Source organism: Lampris incognitus, chromosome 1 (assembly GCF_029633865.1).
Source record: "Lampris incognitus isolate fLamInc1 chromosome 1, fLamInc1.hap2, whole genome shotgun sequence".
In the NCBI taxonomy this organism is placed as follows: Eukaryota; Metazoa; Chordata; class Actinopteri; order Lampriformes; family Lampridae; genus Lampris; species Lampris incognitus.
The window spans coordinates 152,028,906-152,050,749 of record NC_079211.1 but is presented as its reverse complement, the minus strand read 5'-3'; the positions used below and the strand labels follow the sequence as shown (position 1 = coordinate 152,050,749).

Genomic DNA, 21,844 nt, shown 5'->3' with positions numbered 1-21,844 from the left:
AATTGGCTTTCCGCCTCACGCATCTTTCACAAGTCCTACACTTCTGTTCAACAGACTGAAACATCTTTGGCCAGAAAAATCTGGAACGAACAAGATGAAGGACACGCTGAGCGCCAAGATGACCGACTTCATCATGAAGGCCTTGCAATGCTCTTTCTCTGTGGCTACTAGGCAGCACCAGCTGATAGATCTGATTCCCACGATCAAGACATTTCCTGAACAGTACTCCATCTATAAGCTCTAGTCTATTCCATTCTCTAAGGAGCAGCTTGACTTCTGACAGTTCAGAGGACATCTCTTGAAAAGTGGGTTTTCGGTTTCCTTGAATGAAACTGATCACACGTCTGATAGATGGATCCTGTCTTTGAGACTGCTACCAGTCATTGTGAGTCATTCCAGGGAGGGTGCCTTGTCCAGAGAACACAAAGTCATCAGGGATGGCAGAAGCATCTAAAGCTAAGGATTCAGCAAGAATGGGGAGTTCTGGCTGCAAATAGTCAGCCAAAGTGGTCACAGAGTGGCGTTGACATAAAGCAGACAGCATGTCACCAGAAACAGTTTTGCTTTCTCCATCCAAAACCCTTTGCTTCAGCTCTTCTATCCTCGCTTTCTCCTGCTTGAACTCCTCATCTTCTTCTGACGGACTCTGGGGTCTTCTGGACAACCCATCGGCATCTTGATTGCTGATCCCAGCCCTATACTTTATGGTGAATCTGTAGGTTGACAGAGCGGCTAACCAGCGATGTCCTGCTGCATCAAGCTTTGCTGTGGTCAACACATAAGTTAGGGGGTTATTGTCTGTTAAAACCTGAAATTCTGTTCCATAGAGGTAATCATGGAATTTCTCACAGATGGCCCATTTCAAGGCGAGGTACTCTTGCTTGTGGGCAGGATAGTTTTGTTCACTTCTGGATAGTCCTCTGCTGGCATAAGCTACAACCCTCAGCTTCCCATCGTGTTCCTGATAGAGCGCAGCACCGAGACCATCGCGGCTGGCATCAGTATGCAGGACGTAAGGAAGATTGGGATTGGCGAAGGCAAGAACAGGGGCCGAAGTCAGTTTATCTATGAGAGTTCTAAAAGCAACGTCACACTCTTCAGTCCACTCATTTCCAAAAGGTAAGGTGGGATTGATGGAAGTCTTGACCCTGTCCTTCTTGTAAATCTTCCCTCTTTTCCTTGGAGCAACATAGCCAGCAGTTAGAGCATTCAATGGCTTTGCTATTTTAGAGTACCCTTCCACAAAACGTTGGTAATATCCAGCAAATCCTAGGAAGCATTTGAGCTCTTTTCTGTTGGTGGGTTGAGGCCATTCTCTCAAAGCAGAGACTTTGCTTGGATCTGTGTGGACTCCATTGGCATCTACAACATGGCCAAGGTATTTAACAGAAGTCTGGAAAAAATGGCATTTTTCAGGGGACAACTTTAGGCCATAGTCTTTGAGCCGGTTCAACACTTTCATCAATCTGGCCTCGTGCTCTTCTAGTGTGTCAGAGAAGACAATCAGGTCATCCAGAAATACAAGTACTTCATTGAGATGCAGGTCTCCAACACATTTCTCCATCAGTCTCTGAAAGGTGCTTGGTGCATTTGTCACACCTTGGGGCATACGATTAAACTCATAGAAGCCTAGAGGGCAGACAAAAGCGGTCTTGTGCTTATCTTCCTCTGCAACTTATACTTGATAGTAGCCTGACTTCAGATCCATGACAGAAAACCATTTGGCTCCACTAAGAGCAGAGAAGGTGTCTTCGATGTTGGGGAGAGCACAGGCATCTTTGATCGTTCTCATGTTCAGCTTCCTGAAATCTATGCAGAGTCTTATTGCACCATTCTTCTTCTTGACAACTACAATGGGGGAAGCAAATGGAGACTCTGACTCGCGAATAATTCCAGCGTCTAGCAGCTCTCTTAGGTGTTGTTTGACAGCTTCTCTGTCAGAGGGATGAATGGGTCTGGGTCGCTCTCTAAAAGGGGCCTCATCCTGGAGTCGGATGCGATGTTTTACTGCAGTCGTATGACCATGAGACAAGTCATCAACAGCAAACACCTCTGGCATGCTGTTCAGCTGGTGTGTGATCCGTTTTTTCCACTCTTCTGGAATGGGGGAATCTTCCAAATCAAAGTTGGTGGTGTTACTCTGAGACTGAGGGATGTCAGGCACAGTCATATTTTGGGATTCAGACGGCATCACATACTGTGCTACCATCATTTCAGCTATCACCTGCCTTGGATGCAGTGTGACACTACGATCAGTCACATTTCTGAGAATGACAGGAATCTTGTTTAAAGATCGAAGTGGAGTTTCTATCAAGGAATTTTCAACGAACACTCCACCAGGTAAGGAAACGGTTTCAAGGGATTCGACCACGAAAAGGGAACGTGGGAAATGTTTCTTCACTCTGACATCTCCAAAGACAGACACTTTTCTTCCTGGTGGAATGGTGACAGGATGGCGTCCATGCAACTTAACATGATTGGCTGAAATCTCTTCCTGATGACTTAGGGCAACATGCTGGAACAGCAAGATACAGTCACTATTGATATTGGGCCTTTGTAAGAATTCTCTTCCATGCTTTTCTATGCCACCTTCATATAATCTGTCAAGGACATTGGTTCCAATCAATAGGGGAATCTGAGTGTTAAAATGGCAATTTGGCACAATGAGAACTAATGAAGAGACCTGTTCAGCTACGCCAGTGATGCTGCTGGGGAAGGAGATGAGGGCTTGGATATAACCCTGGTAAGGAACATGTTGGCCACCTGCACCTTCTATCTGGAAAAGAGTCTGAATGGGCTGGATGGGGAGGAACGACAAGTGGTTCAAGTAGAATGTCTCTGAAATGGTTGTTACTTGGGAACCGGTGTCAAGGATTGATTCACATTCTATTCCTTCAATGGAGACAGATGCAGTGCAGCGTGGCCCTACAAGTTCACAGGGAAGGGATTGGCTATTTTGGTATCTTTGTCTGTATCTATTTTTTCTTGTCTGGGTTCTATTCATAATATCATTAATGGGTTTGGGACTCTTATGCTGGTACTTAGCTCCTGAACGTCCCGAAACAGGAGCTGCTACTAGTTTAAAGGCATGGAGGTGAGGGTATGCGTATTCCTGTGAGCTTCACGTTTTTGTCTCAGCTTGGTGTTCTTTTGATGGACAAGAGCGGGGTTGGGGGCACTCACACAGTGGGCAGCAATGTGACCATCTCCGCCACATTTAAAGCAGAACCATGGCTTGGGAAAACGAGGCGTGTAAATTCGAGGTGTGGAGGCATTCATGACCATGCAGCTGGTTTCAATCTGAGTTCTGTTTGGCTGTGGTTCTTCCTTGATGGACAGGGTTGCAATTTGTTTCTTTAACTCAGCTACCTCATCGCGGAGTTTCTGTGTGTCTTCATTTTTGTTTTCGGCTGGGGCTTCGATTCCATAAACAGTGTGGGCATGCACTGAAGCTTTTGAGCTCCCTAGATGTTTCTTCATCCTATCTAGTTTAGCTGAACGACGGCCTTCTTCTGTCCTAAGCTGATGAAGCAATTCAGGAAATGAGGGTGGGCTATTTTTTTTCTGTTCAAGCTGAAGACCTAAAATCAACGAGTGGTCCCAGCATCCTCTGCAGAACTGTCTTATTAAGTGTTTTTCTGAATCTACAAGTGAAGCTCCCCCTCTAGAGATGACTTTAGTGAGGAGGGTCTGAAGTCTGAATAAATAATCAGATGGCTTCTCTCCAGAATTCTGGTTTGCACTCAAGAATGCAGCAAAAAGCTCTTCTCCATCTTCTACGACTCCAAAGGCTGATTCGATGTGGTTTACGTACGCAACAGGGTTTGCATTGACACCAAGCGGTTTCACCATGTCAGAAGCTGGACCAACCAAACTCTCTAGAACCTTTCTGTTTTTTTGTGAATCGGTGACATAGGTGTCACTTAGAAGCAGCTCAACTTGAGTTCTCCAAGCTTCATAATCTACTTCCCCATTTGGCTTTGGAAGCCTACCTGAGAAGGTTCGAATTTTACTTGGGCTACTGTATGGTTGTGTTGACTCATTCTTAATAACATGTTCTACTACTACGTTCTGGATGCTCGGGGGATTAATGATGTCTTCTTCAAGGCTCATTGAATTACGCATGGATGAGTGTGTGGTTGGAGCACGGTGAATGTCAGATATAGATGGCCGTCTGTTACATTCTTGGGTCATGCTAGGCGTGTGCTCAACATCAATGCTAGGCTTAGTGTCTTGCATAGGGCTGTGTTCCGGTAAAGACGTGTTGTCAGTTTTCTGTGATGCTGTAGACCGAATGCGCCTCAGTTCATTTTTTAAGATGGAGGCATAGCCTGACATGGCACTACCACCAATAGCGCTGAGTTCTTCGAGATATTGCTGGGCTAAGTCTTTGCCTATTTCCTCTTGACATATTTGTCTAATTGTTCTGACATTCCATAGAGTAGTTGGATCAACAGGGCTAGGTATAAGGCCAAGGGTATCTGGGGTTATCCTGGTGATTGACTTTTCACACTCAAATTCTATTATTACCCTACCATTAGGTTGGTTGGGCTCATCCACAACTCTGATGCAGGATGAGATCTTCCCATGTTGTTCGAAGAAGCTTATTATCGTTTCGGCAGAGCTCATTTCATTGACACCTTCAACTAATAAGCAGTTTTGTCCATGGACTTTATACTGATTGCAAAGATCCATATTGACTGTGTTATTTTCAAAATAAAAATATATATAATCAAGTATTTTATAGAGAGGTGTGGTCAGTGGGGTAGTATATGGCCTGAAACGCTAATTTTTTTTTTCTTCCCTTTTTTCTCCCAATTTAGTGGCCAATCGATCCCTATTTTAATTCAAACACCCACCCTCGCACTGTATGCGTTCGCCAACTGCATCTCTCCGGCCGGCAGTCTCGAAGGAGACCGCCTCGCCACTTTCGTGACAAGGCGACTCCAAGCCGAACCACTGTTTTTCCGACACACACAGAGACGCATTCACGTGACGAACACAAGCCGACTCCGCCCCCCTCCCGAAGACAGCGTTGCCAATGATCGCTGCTTCGTCGAGTCCGGCCATAGTCGGATCTGACGAGACCGGGGCGCGAACCCCAGTCCCCAGTGGGCAACTGCATCGACACAGAGCCGATGCTTAGACCGCTACACCACCGCGGACCCCTGAAACGCTAATTAACCAATCTCCTAGCTGGCTCGCCAACTTTCTGTAACCTGCACGACAGGGGAATGGGCCTATGCTTGCGCAGGGACAGTTTACAGTCTAATGTCTAAGTTCAATGGAGATTGGTGTAGGTTTTTTTCTAGACCGGATTCTAGTACTCACCCCAAAGACAACACACACACTCGTGGGTATAGTTTACAATAAAAAAAACAATTTATTTCAACAGTTCAAAGTAAGGTTATTTCAATATCAATACTAAATTAGATGTGTTATATATATATATATTTTACTCTATTATACTTTTTAAAAGTTCTTCCTAATATTCTATTTATTGTCTATATCTATCTAAATTCTATTTTATACCCTTCTAATATATTACTTATGCAGCCATATTCTACACTAACAAATTAAAGAAAATAATCCAAAATAAAGTATGAGTGCACTCAAAGAAAATAATAAAGAAAAGAAAAGGGGGAATGATTCAGTCTTCCAATCTGTGCAAGGTGCAATGTCCCGATCCTACCACAATCACAGGGGCAAGTTAATGTAGAGGCGATGATGATGAATCCAAATCCAGGGCGATGATGGGGCCAATCCAAAGGGGGTATCCAAGGGTTCCAAAAGGGTGTCGCAGGGGGGGTTGTTCGGGATACTAAAAAAACCAGTCTGCACAAAATTGTACAGATTCCTTATTAATTGCAATCTCTATCAAACAATTACAAACAAAATAAAAATACCCAAATCTAGAGTCAATTCTCAGAATTAAATCATTTCCTACATATAACTAATATGCGGCTGAATGACAACTGCCTATTGCTGTAAGAACAGTTAAAAACAATGTCATCGCAGCCAGGCTGCGGCACTATCAACGTGAATTCACGTCTAGCTGGCTGCTATGGGTTCCATGGATGCCATGTAGCCCCAGTTGGCTCGGTGGCTAGTGGCGACTGGAGCTTACAGTTTTTTTTAACAACAAGCATATTATTATATTAAAATGTCTAACATTCCTACATCAAATAAACCCTATGGACCGGGTGTCCTGACTGGTTTTAAAGCTCTGAATCATATGGGAACTGCTAAGGATCATAGATATACGTTTTAGCTGGGTTAGCTTAGCTTAGCAACCAATGGAAAATTGTCAGTCTTTAGATTTCAAGATTTTAAACTCTTATCTCACCAGGATTCCAGCAGCGTACAAAACACAAGAGAAAAGAGTCTTCCTTCTTCCTTCAACGGGAGATCATCTGTCTTTGGATAAAATCAAGATATCCTACGTAAATGGCTATGATTACATGGAACACAGAAAGCTGTTTACTTTTTAGCTTTGGCTAGCGGCTCACCAAGGAAGCTTCGTGGGAGGGATCTTTTTTGTCGTAGTTCAAATGTCCTGTAGCTCAAATATCCGTAGTTCAAATATCAATAATTCAGGTATCCATAGTCAAAGTTGTCCGTATTTCTAAATATCCGTATTTCTCTTCTCTATTGTCGACGGTTGTTTGCATGGTTTAAACTCTGTAGCTCGTGTGCCTCCTAGAGGCTACTCGTGGAACTTACATACGTCACAGGGTACATGTAATCATGTGGGTTACACAGGCATTGTTGGGCCTTTTTCACAAGGGTCTGGGTGTTTAATGTCTAGGAAAGGTCCTCGCTGATGTGGACTCCAAGGAATTTAAAGCTGGAAACACGCTCCACTTCCACCCCATTGATGTGTATGGGGGAGTGGCTCCAGCTTCTAGGCCTCCTGAAGTCCACAATCAGCTCCTTCGTCTTCTGCACATTGAAGACAAGATTGTTGGTCGTACACCATGATGTGAGGTGCTGAATCTCGTCCCTGTAGGCCATCTCGTCATTGTTGGTGATACGGCCAATGACTGTGGTGTCATCTGCAAACTTAACTATAACATTTGAGGGGTGAGTTGGCAGGCAGTCGTGGGTAAAGAGGGAGAAAAGGAGGGGGCTCAGAACACAGCCTTGAGGCGCACCTGTGCTGAGGGTCAGGGTGGAGGAGGAGTGGTCGCCTAACCTAACAGACTGAGGTCTGTTGGTCAGGAAGTCCAGGGTCCAGTTACAGAGGGAGGGGTTGAGGCCAAGGGAGAGGAGTTTGGTGGTTAGTTTGGCGGGGATGATGGTGTTGGAGGCAGAGCTGTAATCTATAAACAGCATCCGGATGTATGTGTTGTTAAGTTCAAGGTGGGTCAGAGCAACGTGCAGGGCAGTGGCAATGGCATCCTCAGTAGACCTTTTGGGATGGTAGGCGAACTGATGTGGGTCGAATGTGGGTGGGATAATGCTCTTGCTGTGAGCCAGAACCAGTCTCTCAAAGCACTTCATGGCAATGGGGGTGAGTGCTATGGGTCAGTAGTCATTCAGACATGTGGATGTTGGTTTCTTGGGGACAGGAATGATAGAGGTGGTCTTAAAGCATGCTGGGACTGTGGATTGGGACAGTGAGAGGTTAAATATAGGTGTGAAGACCTCAGTCAGCTGGTCGGCACATTCCTTATGGACCCAACCCAGTATGCTGTCTGGTCCGGCAGCCTATCGCATGTTCACTCTGCGCAGTGATTCTCTGACCTCTGCGACTGATACAGTGAGCACCTGGTTTTCGGGGTGGCTGGGGATTTTTGTGGCTGGGTCAGTATTGTCCTTGTCGAAGCGGGCATAGAAATGATCTGGCTTGTCTGGCAGGGAGGCATCATGGACAGTGGGACCACGATTAGAGCTTTTGTAGTCTGTGATAGACTGAATGCCTTGCCACATTCGCCGGGGATCAGAGTTATTGTGAAAGTGGTCCTCTATTCGTAGGGAATATTTATGTTTGGCTGTTCTGATGCCCTTTTTGAGGTTGGATCTGGCTGCGCTGTAGGCCTCACAGTTACCTGACTTGAACGCTGCATCCCGGACTTTCAGCAGCTGCAGGACCTCACTGGTCATCCAGGGTTTCTGGTTTGGAAAGGAGCAGATTGATTTTTTTGTTGTGACACTCTCAGTGCAAAAGTTAATGTAGGCTAGTATGGCAGATGTCTGTTCATTAATGTCTATAGGGGAGCCATGGGTAGCTGAATGTGCAAAAATACTCCAGTCTGTGTTGTCAAAACAGTCCTGGAGTTCAGAGACTGCTCCTTCTGGCCAGACAGTGATCGTCTTTACTGCTGGCTTGTCCCGTTTTATTAGGGGTTTGTAAACATTTGATCGACAGTCATTTATTTGATTTTGAAGTTTAAAATTATCGTAGTGGAAAAAACTGGGTGGTCACTGACCTCCTTGGCCAAAGCCTGCTGCTTGTTATTACAGATATTCAGATATTACAAACCATCTTAAATCAAAATATATAGGCTTAAGCTGGTTACTCCCAGTAAGACAGGTGTGGGTGTGCATGGAAGCATACTCACTGGTGTGGCGAGCGTTATTCAGATCACTTCTGGCAAGTTATGGCAAAGTCAAGGGAAAAGTGTTTGTTATTTCTCACCAGAATAAAATCTTTTAGAATAACCACAAGACGGTCTTGGGCTGTATGATGGACGAAAACATGTTCAACTTAAATATAAGCCTCCAGACCTGAGAAAAATCCCTGACACCTTGAAATAATATTTTGTTGTTCTTACTCTGAGTTGCACAGTATACAAGATCCACCAAGTGGGAAAACTTGAGCAACACTTGTCCAGATATCAGCAAGTTCTTTAAAAAGAAAGGAAGCAGTATAGGCCATACATTTAAGACAGCACAGTGGCCCAGTGGTTAGCACTGTTGCCTCACAGCAAGAAGGTCCTGGGTTCGAACCACAGGCCAGCCCAGGTACTTTCTGTGTGGAGTTTGCATGTTCTCCCCGTGTCTGCGTGAGTTTCTTCGAGGTGCTCCGGTTTCCTCCCACCATCAAAAGACATGCATGTTGGGGTTAATACTCCTGCCTGTGCCCCTGAGCAGGCAGTGGAAAGCAGAACTGGAGTTGGTCCCCGGGTGCTGCAGCTGCCCACTGCTCCTATACAATAGGATGGGTACATGCAGAGAACACATTCACTGTAAGAATGCAATGTCAGTTGAAGTGGCGTTCATTTCAGAATGTGAAGGTGCATGCTAACTGGTGCCACAAAAACGTGTTGGTCAAAAGACTTCCAAAAGTCCGCTGTAGAAAAGTAGTTATGGTGTCATATCTACAAAATAACTGAGCATCCAGTCAAACGTTTCTGTTCCTATTTGTTGCACAAGTTTCTGGTGGCAGGTAAGGGATAATCCACAACGAGGTGGTCTTCAACTGAAAAATAATGATCTCCGGGGAGATGAAGATGTGCCACGTGAGGGGGTTTGCCTCCACCAAGGTCTTTACTTATCAATAGAAGTCCACCTCAGAATGCATTGGCTTATGTAGTACATGAATTTGCCTTACAAAAGAAGTCAATAAATCGTAAGAAAATAATAATTTACAGTTGTTTTGACCTACATCTTTCTGTATATTTTGAGGTGCATTAATATGGAGTGGAATAGGAACAGCAATGAGGCTGCAGCTTGACAAGACAAATAACCCACCACACAGTCTGAATCCAGTCTTCAGCACAGCCGTGCAATCATGTTTTTTGTTTTTGTTTTTTTGTCGTCTGGTGTCTGGCTTGTAATCCTTTAAGTGGATTCGGGAGGGGCCAACCTACCCAGGCAGGCGGATGTGTTTCCAGACCGAGATCACTTTGGACGAATTTTCTTCAACCAGGCAAGGTTGTCTTCGGAGGGAATAGCACAGGTAATGGTCGGGTGTGCACACTGGCATCTTTGCTGGGTTTTGAGTAGCGTAAAAATGTTAAAGTCACATTGTGCTAGGGGTTGTCTTAAACCTAAACTTGTTAGAAGAGTGGAGGGTGCAAAAGTTTACAAGTTTAACTTTACAACTTGGGGGCATCCGGGTAGTGTAGCACTCTATTCCGTTGCATACCAGCAACGGAATAGACACAATTGGCTGCGTCTGTGGGTGGTAAGCCAGATGTGGGTATGTGTCCTGGTCGCTGCACTAGCACCTCCTCTTGTCCATCGGGGCGCCTGTTCAGGGGGGAGGGGGAACTGGGGGGATAGTGTGATCCTCCCACGAGCTACATCCCCCTGGTGAAACTCGTCACTGTCAGGTGAAAAGAAGCGGCTGGTGACTCCACATGTATGGGAGGAGGCATGTGGTAGTCTGCAGCCCTCCCTGGATCAGCAGAGGGGGTGGAGCAGAGACCGGGACGGCTCGGAAGCGTGGGGTAATTGGCCAAGTACAACTAGGGAGAAGTAGAGGGGAGGAAAAAGAGAGAGGGGAGGGTGCAAAAGTTTACAAGTTTAACTTTTAAACTTAACAGTGACTCCACCGTCATATTGTGGATGTCTTTTAGTAGCATGCTTACTCTGCGCACAACTGAAGTTTCTCTCAGAGCCGATAGATAGTCTGAGAACCCTCTCTAGCCCTGTCTTGAAGACTTATAAGATTGTCCTCAGTCATCTTTTCCCTGATGTAGGGGGAAAGAAGGCTGCGGTGTGTCTGAGGGTTTGCATCTGTGAGAGCTGGCAGATGTAGAAAGAGGCACAAAGGAAGCTCTCAGTTCTCCTCCTAACACTCACATGCTCCCGTAGGCCCGGTGATGAAAAATGCATCAGACGATGTTGAATCCATTGAAGCATGCATCAGAAAATATAATGCAGCTTCAGCAAATTGAATGGGAATTATGTTAGAGCTGCAACAATGAAGTAGTTGGTCAACATTTTTCAGCCAGCTTCTTCATTTTTAGCCTTGGCAGAGTCGGGGTGAATTCAGTGGTGGCATCTCTTTTTTGATTTACTGTGGTTTATGTAGAGTCGTTCAAATATTCCTAGTCATTATGCTTGTTGTCAGATACCCAGGACGACGGCTTTGGATAAAGTACAACTCACAAGACTCTTGGCATTGACTAGTCAGTACAGATGTGAAAATGCCAGGGATCGGCGGTTCGAATCCCTGTGTTACCTCCGGCTTGGTTGGGCGTCTCTACAGACACAATTAGCCGTGTCTGTGGGTGGGGAGCCGGATGTGGATGTGTGTCCTGATCGCTGCACTAGCGCCTCCTCTGGTCAAGGACTCGGGGGGGGGGGACTGGGGGGAATAGCGTGATCCTCCCACGTGCTACGTCGCCCCGGTGAAAACTCGTCACTGTCAGGTGAAAAGAAGCAGCTGGTGACTCCACATGTATCGGAGGAGACATGTGGTAGTCTGCAGCCCTCCTTGGATCGGCAGAGGGCGTGGAGCAGAGACCGGGGTGGCTCGGAAGAGTGGGGTAATTGATTGGACAGGTATAATTGGGGAGAAAAATGGGGAAAATTCCAAAAAAAGAAAAAAGAAAGATGTGAAAATGGCGGGCGTGGCATCGATCAGTGGCGTCTGTTTGAGGTTGGGGCATGACGCTGATGAAGTGTCCCCTGGGTTTTAGTTGTCTGTAAGCGGCTCTCATCTGCATGGTACTGAAGAGGTTTACCATTCATTTAACCATTGTCCACTTCAGATTTATGTCCATTCATAGTGAGTCAGTCTCACTGTTTGACCGGTAACAAAACAATAAGGTTCGCGTGTTGTGTGACTCGACTAGGACTCAGTATCTTCTCTTTTACAGATTGCCGTCGTGATGGGATCGTGTACTGCGGGTGGAGCATATGTTCCAGCCATGGCAGATGAGAGCATCATTGTGCGGAAGCAAGGAACCATTTTTCTCGGCGGCCCTCCTTTGGTTGTGTCAAGTTCTCCTCATAACACGCAAACATCAAACATGTAAAACCACAGGTTATTCCAGCTCATAGTAAGAGTTGGGCTGCTCATGCACACATACTTGTACAGTTTACGGCACAAGAAGGTTAGTAGCCCGAGGGACTCGCCAGGTAGATGGTATACGTTTATGTTTGCCGACGACATCGTCATTCAAAAAAAGATAACTTTTTCTTATTTGTCGTTTCAGTTGTGTGGGTAATTTAGTTGGAGAAAGTGCTCTCATGCAGCAGAAAATGATGACAACGATAATGTTGCTGGATGTCTGGTTGAGTGTTAATTTTATTTTTGGCAGGTCAAAGCGGCGACCGGGGAAGAGGTGTCTGCTGAGGACCTTGGTGGTGCAGATCTTCACTGCAAGTATGAAATATCAGCCTTTTCCCTGACATCTCAGAAACTCTGGATCAGATGTTGGCTACCCTAAGATCAGGTCTAGGTTTTTTTTTTCTTGTGAGATGCTCATTTGAGCAACCGATCTCTAAATTTTGTCAGTAGTGTCTGTAGGAGCAATATGAATCTGTCAGTCACCCTAAAATCCCCCTGACACAGGACCTCATGTGAACTTTGTCAGCATAAAGACAGAATCTGAACAAGATTTGTTATCCATTATCCAAGCCACTTATATGAATTGGGGTTGCGGGATGCTGAAGCCTATCCCAGCAGTCATTGGGTGGCAGGCGGGGAGACCCCCTGGGCAGGCCGCTAGTCCATCACAGGGTTGACACACACACACACACACACACACACACACACACACACACACACGCACACACACACACACACCTAGGGACAATTTAGTACGGCCGATTCACCTGACCTCCATGTGCTTGGACTGTGGGAGGAAACCCACACAGACACGGGGAGAACATGCAAACTCCACACAGAGGACGACCCGGGACCACCCCCAAGGTCGGACAATCCTGGGGTTTGAACCCAGGACCCTCTCGCTGTGAGGCAACTGCGCTAACCACTGCGCCACAGTTCCACCCATGAACAAGATTGAAATGTCAACACTAATACAAAGCCCTGAGTAACCTGCGTGACACGTAGAGCAAGTGTTGCAGCATCAGTGATAGTAAATGGTAGTATGTTAGAGTTTTTTCCTTCGAGTGTTATAACTACGTATTCACTACTGGATTTTTCTATTACTTTGAGAGAACTGTACTGTCTCTCTTTGTGTCAGTCTCAGTCAACAGAATATGAAAACAGCTTCGTGTGCAAACTTGAGTTTGAGTAACCTGACGTGTGTGAAATGTCATGATCAACACATCTCTATGAACTTGTGTTTGAACACTGAAAACACTCCTGATTGCTGTGATAGCTCATCCAACCCAGATTTCCAAAAGCACACATCGTTGTTTACAATTAATTTTGTTAAAAACTGAGCTATTGTCTTTTTTCCACATACAGAAAGTCTGGTGTCACCGACCATTATGCTTTAGACGATAGCCATGCCCTTCATTTGGCAAGGAAGGCGGTCCGGAGCCTGAACTACAAGAAGAACCTTGAGGCAAGTCTTGTATTTATTTTGAAGTCATAATGAGAGTTGTAAGGTGACCGGAGCAAGTTGACGTGTCCTGACCATGTCCGACCTTCCCGATATTCCGGCTGTTTGCCACACAGAGTTTGTGCTACGTTTTTCAGGTGACCACAGAGCCCACTGAGCCCCCCCTGTTCCCAGCTGATGAACTGTACGGCATAGTCGGAGAAAATCTGAAACGCAACTTTGACGTCAGAGAGGTATTCACTTAGTTTCCTTTAAATTTGCTTCATCGGTTTGGCGTCCGGGTAGCGTAGCGGTCTATTCTGTTGCCTAGCAACACGGGGATTGCCGGTTCAAATCCCCGTGTTACCTCCGGCTTGGTCAGGCGTCCGCACAGACACAATTGGCCGTGTCTGCGGGTGGGAAGCCGCATGTGGGTATGTGTCCTGGTCGCTGTACTAGCACCTCCTCTGGTCGGTCAGGGCGCCTGTTTGGGAGGGAGGGGGAACTGGGGGGGAACAGCGTGATCCTCCCACGTGCTAAATCCCCCTGGTGAAACTCCTCACTGTCAGGTGAAAGCGGCTGGTGACTCCACATGTATCGGAGGAGGCATGTGGTAGTCTGCAGCCCTCCTCGGATCAGCAGAGGGGTCGGAGCAGCGACCAGGACGGCTCAGAAGAGTGGGGTAAGCAGCTGTAGTGGTGAAGAGCTAGAAGAGTGGAGTAGTTGGGGAGAAAAAGGAGGGGGGATTGCTTCATCAGTGACTTAATCATCTGGTTTATGTAAACACGGAAACTCTCCAGTCACTGCTTTGACCATCGGCTACAGATAGACTGTATGCACGTCTGAGACGAATGGAAAAGAAGCTTCTCGCCGTTTCCTTGTCTTCTTAACTGACCAATGTCTTCCATATTCTACTACTATGTGTCTTCCATAGTCTTCTACTATGTGTCTTCCATAGTCTACAACTACTACTACTACTACTCTGTCTTCCATAGTCTACTACTATGACTACTACTATATGTCTTCCATAGTCTACTACTATATGTCTTCCATAGTCTACTACTACTACTACTACTATATGTCTTCCATAGTCTACTACTATATGTCTTCCATAGTCTACTACTACTACTACTACTATATGTCTTCCATAGTCTACTACTATATGTCTTCCATAGTCTTCTACTATGTGTCTTCCATAGTCTACAACTACTACTACTACTACTCTGTCTTCCATAGTCTACTACTATGTGTCTTCCATAGTCTTCTACTGCTACTACTACTCTGTCTTCCATAGTCTACTACTATATGTCTTCCATAGTCTACTACTATGTGTCTTCCATAGTCTACTACTACTGCTACTACTACTCTGTCTTCCATAGTCTACTACTATGACTACTACTATATGTCTTCCATAGTCTACGACTATATGTCTTCCATAGTCGACTACTACTACTACTACTATATGTATTTCATAGTCTACTACTACTACTATATGTCTGCCATAGTCTACTACTACTACTATATGTCTGTCATAGTCTACTACTATGTGTCTTCCATAGTCTTCTACTACTACTACTACTCTGTCTTCCATAGTCTACTGCTATGACTACTACTACTATATGTCTTCCATAATCTACTACTACTACTATATGTCTACCATAGTCTACTACTACTACTATATGTCTGCCATAGTCTACTACTACTACTATATGTCTTCCATAGTCTACTACTACTACTATATGTCTGCCATAGTCTACTACTACTACTATATGTCTACCATAGTCTACTACTACTACTACTATGTCTTCCATAGTCTACTACTACTACTATATGTCTTCCATAGTCTACTACTACTACTATATGTCTTCCATAGTCTACTACTACTACTATATGTCTTCCATAGTCTACTACTACTACTATATGTCTGCCATAGTCTACTACTACTACTACTATGTCTTCCATAGTCTACTACTACTACTATATGTCTTCCATAGTCTACTACTACTACTATATGTCTGCCATAGTCTACTACAGGGTTTCTCAACCGGGGGTCCGCGGACCCCTAGTGGTCCGTGGCGTAATTGCAAGGGGTCCGTGAAAATAAAACATCTTTAAAAAAAAGATCCTATGACATTTATAGAAATAGGATTATTTTACTCAAATGTGACTGAGACCTTTATCTACCTAAACTATAAAGGGTAACAGGACCTTTTTCTCTAATTACCTCTGTTTCACAAGTGTAATTTATTGTATTTTAATAAGAGATCTCGCTCCCGTTTACATTGTTAAAAGTTACTGCATAAAAATTCTGTTGTTACATATATCTGAAAGTTACTGAATACATATTCTGCTTTGTTACATATATCTGAAAGTTACTGAATACATATTCTGTTTTGTTACATATATCTGAAAGTTACTGAATACATATTCTGTGTTGTTACATATATCTGAAAGTTACTGAATACATATTCTGTTTTGTTACATATATCTGAAAGTTACTGAATACATATTCTGCTTTGTTACATATATCTGAAAGTTACTGAATACATATTCTGTTTTGTTACATATATCTGAAAGTTACTGAATACATATTCTGTGTTGTTACATATATCTGAAAGTTACTGAATACATATTCTGTTTTATTAACTATATCTAAGTTACAACTGACAGCTCTTATTTTTGCCCCAAAGAGTGAATAAATGCTATAATGCAATTTAAAATGCAGTTTCTACTGTTTCTATCAAATTGCAACCCCCCTCCCCCAATATCAGGTGGAGGGGTCCTCAGGGTAGATCAAAAATACGCAGAGGGTCCAGGACCCCAAAAAGGTTGAGAACCACTGGTCTACTACTACTACTATATGTCTGCCAAGGTCTACTATATGTCTGCCATAGTCTACTACTACTACTATGTCTGCCATAGTCTACTACTACTACTGTATGTCTTCCATAGTCGTCTTCTACTACTACTACTACTACTGCTGCTACTACTACTACTATATGTCTTCCATAGTGCTATCCACAAACCTTTTACAGGTTAAAAGTGTGCTTAAATCCAAGTTGAAGCATCAACCTCTGTTTTCAAGAGTTCATTGAGGTGAAAAATGAATGCTTACTGAATAGGTAGCAACTGTCATCAGAAATATACCATTGAATTGTGGTTATTTCCTGTACAAACAAAAATTGAAGCCACAGTAAGAGCACAAGTGTCAAACTGTCAGTTGTGTAGAATAGGGCTTGTAACCTTTTTGCACATAAAATATACTAGCAGCATTTTCTGTTTATTCAGATGCTAGCAGCCTTTTAAACACTGTCTGTGTCTGGAAGTGTGTCCTTGGTTCAGTGTGAAAATTGCTTCATACATACAGCTAGCAGAAGAGGGAGTCTTCTTTTTTTGCTTCGATATAAAATTGTCTTAGTTTTCTTCTTTTCAGTTGACTTTCTGGGTCTTCGTGTGCCCGTTTGGTTGCAGGTCATTGCCCGCATCGTCGACGGCAGTAAGTTTGACGAGTTTAAGGCTTTTTATGGGGACACGCTCATCACAGGTATGTGAAACAGGCTTTGAATCCTGCAGAGAAAATGGCTGTGTGCAGTGCACAGAATAAAGCCGCAGGCGCTTCATTTTCACACTTGATGTGCTGTGTTTTCAGGATTTTCCAGAATATTTGGTTACCCGGTTGGGATCATCGGCAACAATGGAGTCTTGTTTTCAGAGTCGGCCAAAAAGGTGTGTAATAAAGTTTCCATTGGTCCTGAGGGTAACTGAAACACCATGCTGTCGAATGTGTGTGTGTGTGTATGTGTGTGTATGTGTGTGTGTCTCAGACAGGAGATGATGTCTGGTTATAGTAACTTCAAAGGGTTGTTATAAAGCCTCAGAGAATCTGTATGTGGCTTTGACTCCGACTCCGACTTCAGACCGGAGCTTGTCCAGCCTTCATCCTTTGAGCTTACCAGCAGATTCAAAAGGCATCAAGACAACACCTGTTAATTATGTAGAGCTGAGCCTGGAGATCATGCAGAATCAGCCAAAAGAATAAGCACGTCTGTTTGACTGGTAATGTGCCTCTCCAGATGTCAAGGACCCGAAGGGTTTAAAAGACATGAGACTGGCATTTCAAAGAACACGAATTCCATAGACATTCACGGCATACATGACGGAGGACCAGTGGTTCACTGTCTGTCAAAGCTGCTGGGTTTGTGGGTGGTTTGTGCCGATCCAGAGGAGCATATTCCCAGTCAACACTTTAAGCTCCTTTCCCCACACACTAAGAACCTCATTTACACTTGCACAGGCCTTCGTTGTGGTAATAAAACAGTACGACAACGTGCCGTATCGTTCATTCCATTTCACTTGATTTAATTTAATTTGCAAGCCAGTCTGACCAGAGATGCACTGCAGCTGAGCACTCGACTCAGACAGAGACACGACATAGAGCTGAGTTTGTGATATGTTGCGTCATTTTATTTATTTTTCACATTTCTTTTTGAATTGAGCTTAATCACTTTTCAAGCACTGGATCTCCAAACTTAATTGTTCTGCCAGCAAATTCTGCCTGTGAGGCGCTTAATGGCGGAGGCTGAATCATCTCACCGGGAGCAGTTGGCGAGGGACTGACACAGTCCTTCAGACAGACACAGAAGTGAAGCAAACGAAGTGCATGCGGCACAAATCAATACGCCGTCCACATTTCTAAACGTGTTCTGGAGACACCCTGTCATCGCTGAAGAAGTGCTTGGCATTCTGTGAGGCTTCAGTAGTTTTACCCCTGCAGACAAAAGGGGGGGAAAAAACCATTTCTGCTGTCGTGACCACACAGACAGAAGAGCATACTAACACATCTGCTTCTTCTCCCAGCAAGCGACAGTTTCCAGTAGACACTTGTAGTAGCAAATGTCTCTCAACTTTCTTTGTTTTGTAGAGCCGTGTGTTCATTTAAAAAAAAAAAGCCAGTTGTATTATTTTTGATTAAGTGCCCTTTTTCGTGCTCATGCATATTTGTTTATGATAGCGTCTTATTTCTTAAAATTTGCTGTTATTTTGAAATTCGGTTATACTGCCTGATGCTGATGTGCAGTTGTTGTGTGAAGCCGGGACGAGGAGAATCAAAGCTAAAAGGAAGTGGGTAAACTGGGAAAAAGGTTTGCAAAATACCGGCGCACGAAAATAATCACCGTCAAAGTGTTGTCGGTCTCACGAAAGTACATCAGAGTATATTTTCTATTCATCTGGCTGATAGGGGCACAAGCTCTTACTGCAGCATCCCAGCTGAGTGATGGTCGTAGTCTTGAACTGATGGTTTATCAAGATTCACTTTATTAATATTTAGTCTTCACAAACACACCTCCAATATGAACACTGCCCATAAACATATGCACTTGCATCAGAGAAGACCACTTCACTGATCAAGTTCAAGACTATAACCATCAGCCAGCCGGGGGTGCTACAGTATGTGTGGAAAGAATAAATGAAGACCACAAGAACACATTTCAAGGGAAACTAAACAATATTATATCAGTAATATATTGAATGTGGATGCTCCCACGCAGTCCCTTTTTTATACCCGGTTCCTCAGTAAGCCTTCTTTTGTGTTGTGTGATAGATTTTCCTACCACAGTTAAGGTCATTCAACTCCTTTTAAAGGCGAAGTAAATACAAGGCCGTTCTGGGTGATTTCTGCCTTCCTGCATTGTATTGCCATCATGACTGGGATGGCTCGTTCCAGAGAGACGAGGGCCTCAGGGTGCAGATAGTCCGGTTATTATTTCTGTGGCTGCTTCAGTTTCAGAATCCAGACCAAATGAACATTTGAGATTCTGCAGCAATGGTTGAGACAGCCACCAGCAAAATCCCAAATGGGGTAGCTTTTTTCACAAGGTTGTTGTGTTGCTCCGATACAGATCCAGAAACTTTTGAGAATCTAGATTATGTCGGGGATAAGCCTCCGCTGCACGTCGGGACATTCTTCGCATCTACGGTGGTCATTCTGTTTCAATAGAAGACCACCTCGGAGTGGATTATACCTATTATAAGGCTTTCCCTTACAAAAGAATTCAGTAAATTGACAGAAAAAAATACCCCCCCCCCTTTTTCTCCTCAATTGTATCCGGCTAATTACCCCACCCTTCCAAGCCGTCCCGGTCGCTGCTCCACCCCCTCTGCTGATCCGGGGAGGGCTGCAGGCTACCATGTGCCTCCTCCCATACATGTGGAGTCACCAGCCACTTCTTTTCACCTGACAGTAAGGAGTTTCACCAGGGGGGCGTAGCACGTGGGAGGATCACGCTATTTCTCCCAGTCCCCCCCCCCCCCCAACTGGCGCCCCGACCGACCAGAGGAGGTGCTAGTGCAGCAACTAGGACACATACCCACATCTGGCTTCCCACCCGCAGACACGGCAAATTATGTCTGTAGGGACGCCCGACCAAGCTGGAGGTAACACAGGGATTCGAACCGGCGATCCCCAGAAAATAATGATTTAATTATTTTGCCCGGTTTTTGCCTACATGAAGCGTATTAAGTTGGAACGGAACAGGGACGGTGAGGAGGCAGCAGCCTGACAACGGTCTGCAATTCAGAAATAAGTTACTGACTGCAGAAAGCTTGAGTTGACCAATCAGAATTCAGTATTCAACACAGACGTGTACTAAAGCACTGTAGCATAGTATATCCTACTGCAGATGGACATTAAATTAAACTGATGTGATTCCAACCATTCATCTTGCTGAACTGTGTGAACATGTCCTGTGTTTCAGCTGACACATCTCAGACTAGATTCTGTGTCTCTTCCATGATCAGATCTCTGACTAGAGATCTAGAGAACACAGGACATGACTTGGCTGTACGGGTAGAGATGGGGGACTTGCCATGTGACTTGATTCTAGATGGACGTGAGTCGCACGTTTGATCACTTTTGACTTACTTGAAATTTTAACTCTTGTATCATCAAATTAAAGTGTTTGAAACTTCACTGTAATTTAATGATACAGTGGATATGAGACGTCTACACCTCCGCTGTTAAAATGGGAGGTTTTTGTGATGTAAAAAAAATGAAACCAATACAAATTCCCATCTGGACGTTGAGACAGGTGAGACTGAAGAGGTCACTTAGATGATTGATGAAACATTTCCCCCACTAAACGTTGTGTCCAGATGAACTGATTCGCCTCTCTGGGGTTTCCTCACCTGGATTATTGAGCATGCATCAAGACACACCAAGATAAATCACTTCAGAACGTGTTTGAAATCGCAAACCATAAAAATACAGTGAAAAACAATCAGAAACATTTTCGAGGGAAAAAAAGGAGAATACAAAACGTACAATAACCTGGTTGTGTAAGTGTGCACACCCTTTTATAACTGGGGATGTGGCTGTGTTCAGAATTAACCAATCACATTCAGACTCGTGTTAAATAGTAGTTAGTATACACCTGCCAACAATTAAAGTGACTGTGATTAACCCCAAATTAAGTTCAGCTCTTCCTGTAGGATTCTCCTGTGTGAAATATTACAGCTATTATAGAGGATTGCTAGGTTGGGAATAGATGTCCAGTTTTTGTGGATACCAGCTCATGTGTAGGTATTAGGGGAAATGAAACAATGGATCAACTGGCCAAAACCAGTTTAACAGCAAGTCATGTTGAACTGTCAGTACCAATCAGTAAAGTGGAAACAAAATCATTCATTAGACAGAAAATCAAGGCACAATGGCAGAAATTATGGGACAACAATATAAAGGCAACTGTACTGGATCCAACAGGAAGTAGGGGTAGAAAGGACTTGAGGGAAGAGCAGGAGAGAACAGAACATCATTAGCATGTTAAGATTAGGGCATACTAGACTTAAATTCTCATCGGGAAACATCAAACTGGGAACTGTGATGTCTGCCGCTAGCCAGAGACAGTGGAACATGTGTTTTTTTATTTGCCCAACATATGCATGAGAGAGAATCATACTGAAAGCTATGTTGGAACGAAAAGAAATTGTGCACATGGGCCTGAAATCAATTTTCGCGGCGAATGCTAGAAATTATGTCCTTGGATGTATCTTCACTTTTCTCAGGGATACTGGGCTGGTGGAGAGGATATAAGTTAAGGACTCTTTAATGCAACAGTAGGTGGCGATAATGCTCCATCTGGTTGCAATTCCTCATTAATCCAGAAGAAGAAGAAGGATTTTCCTGACATCTTGGTGACATCCAGCTGCAAAAGCAATGGTCTGCAAAGAGCTTACAAAGCATGAACAGGATGTCATTGTTGAAAGGTATCGATCAGGAGAAGGGTACGAGAGAATTTCCAAGGCATCAGATCTACCATGGAACACGGTGAAGACTATCATCAACAAGTGGAGACAATATGGCACAACAGTGACATTTACAAGAACAGGACACCCCTCCAAAACTGATGAGAAGACAAGGAGAAAACTGGTCAGGGAGA

General features: G+C 44.3%; 1 protein-coding gene across 1 annotated transcript in view; it reads left to right on the top strand.

Annotated features, from left to right (window-relative positions):
* mccc2 (methylcrotonyl-CoA carboxylase subunit 2) overlaps nucleotides 1-21,844 on the top strand; it is a 54,811-nt gene that overhangs the window by 13,777 nt on the left and 19,190 nt on the right. The window contains exons 7-13 of the mRNA XM_056284622.1: nucleotides 9,792-9,904; nucleotides 11,775-11,888; nucleotides 12,219-12,283; nucleotides 13,334-13,433; nucleotides 13,568-13,663; nucleotides 16,881-16,953; nucleotides 17,059-17,135. Coding sequence (XP_056140597.1) covers nucleotides 9,792-9,904; nucleotides 11,775-11,888; nucleotides 12,219-12,283; nucleotides 13,334-13,433; nucleotides 13,568-13,663; nucleotides 16,881-16,953; nucleotides 17,059-17,135 — 638 coding nt within the window. The remainder of the gene's footprint in view (nucleotides 1-9,791; nucleotides 9,905-11,774; nucleotides 11,889-12,218; nucleotides 12,284-13,333; nucleotides 13,434-13,567; nucleotides 13,664-16,880; nucleotides 16,954-17,058; nucleotides 17,136-21,844) is intronic.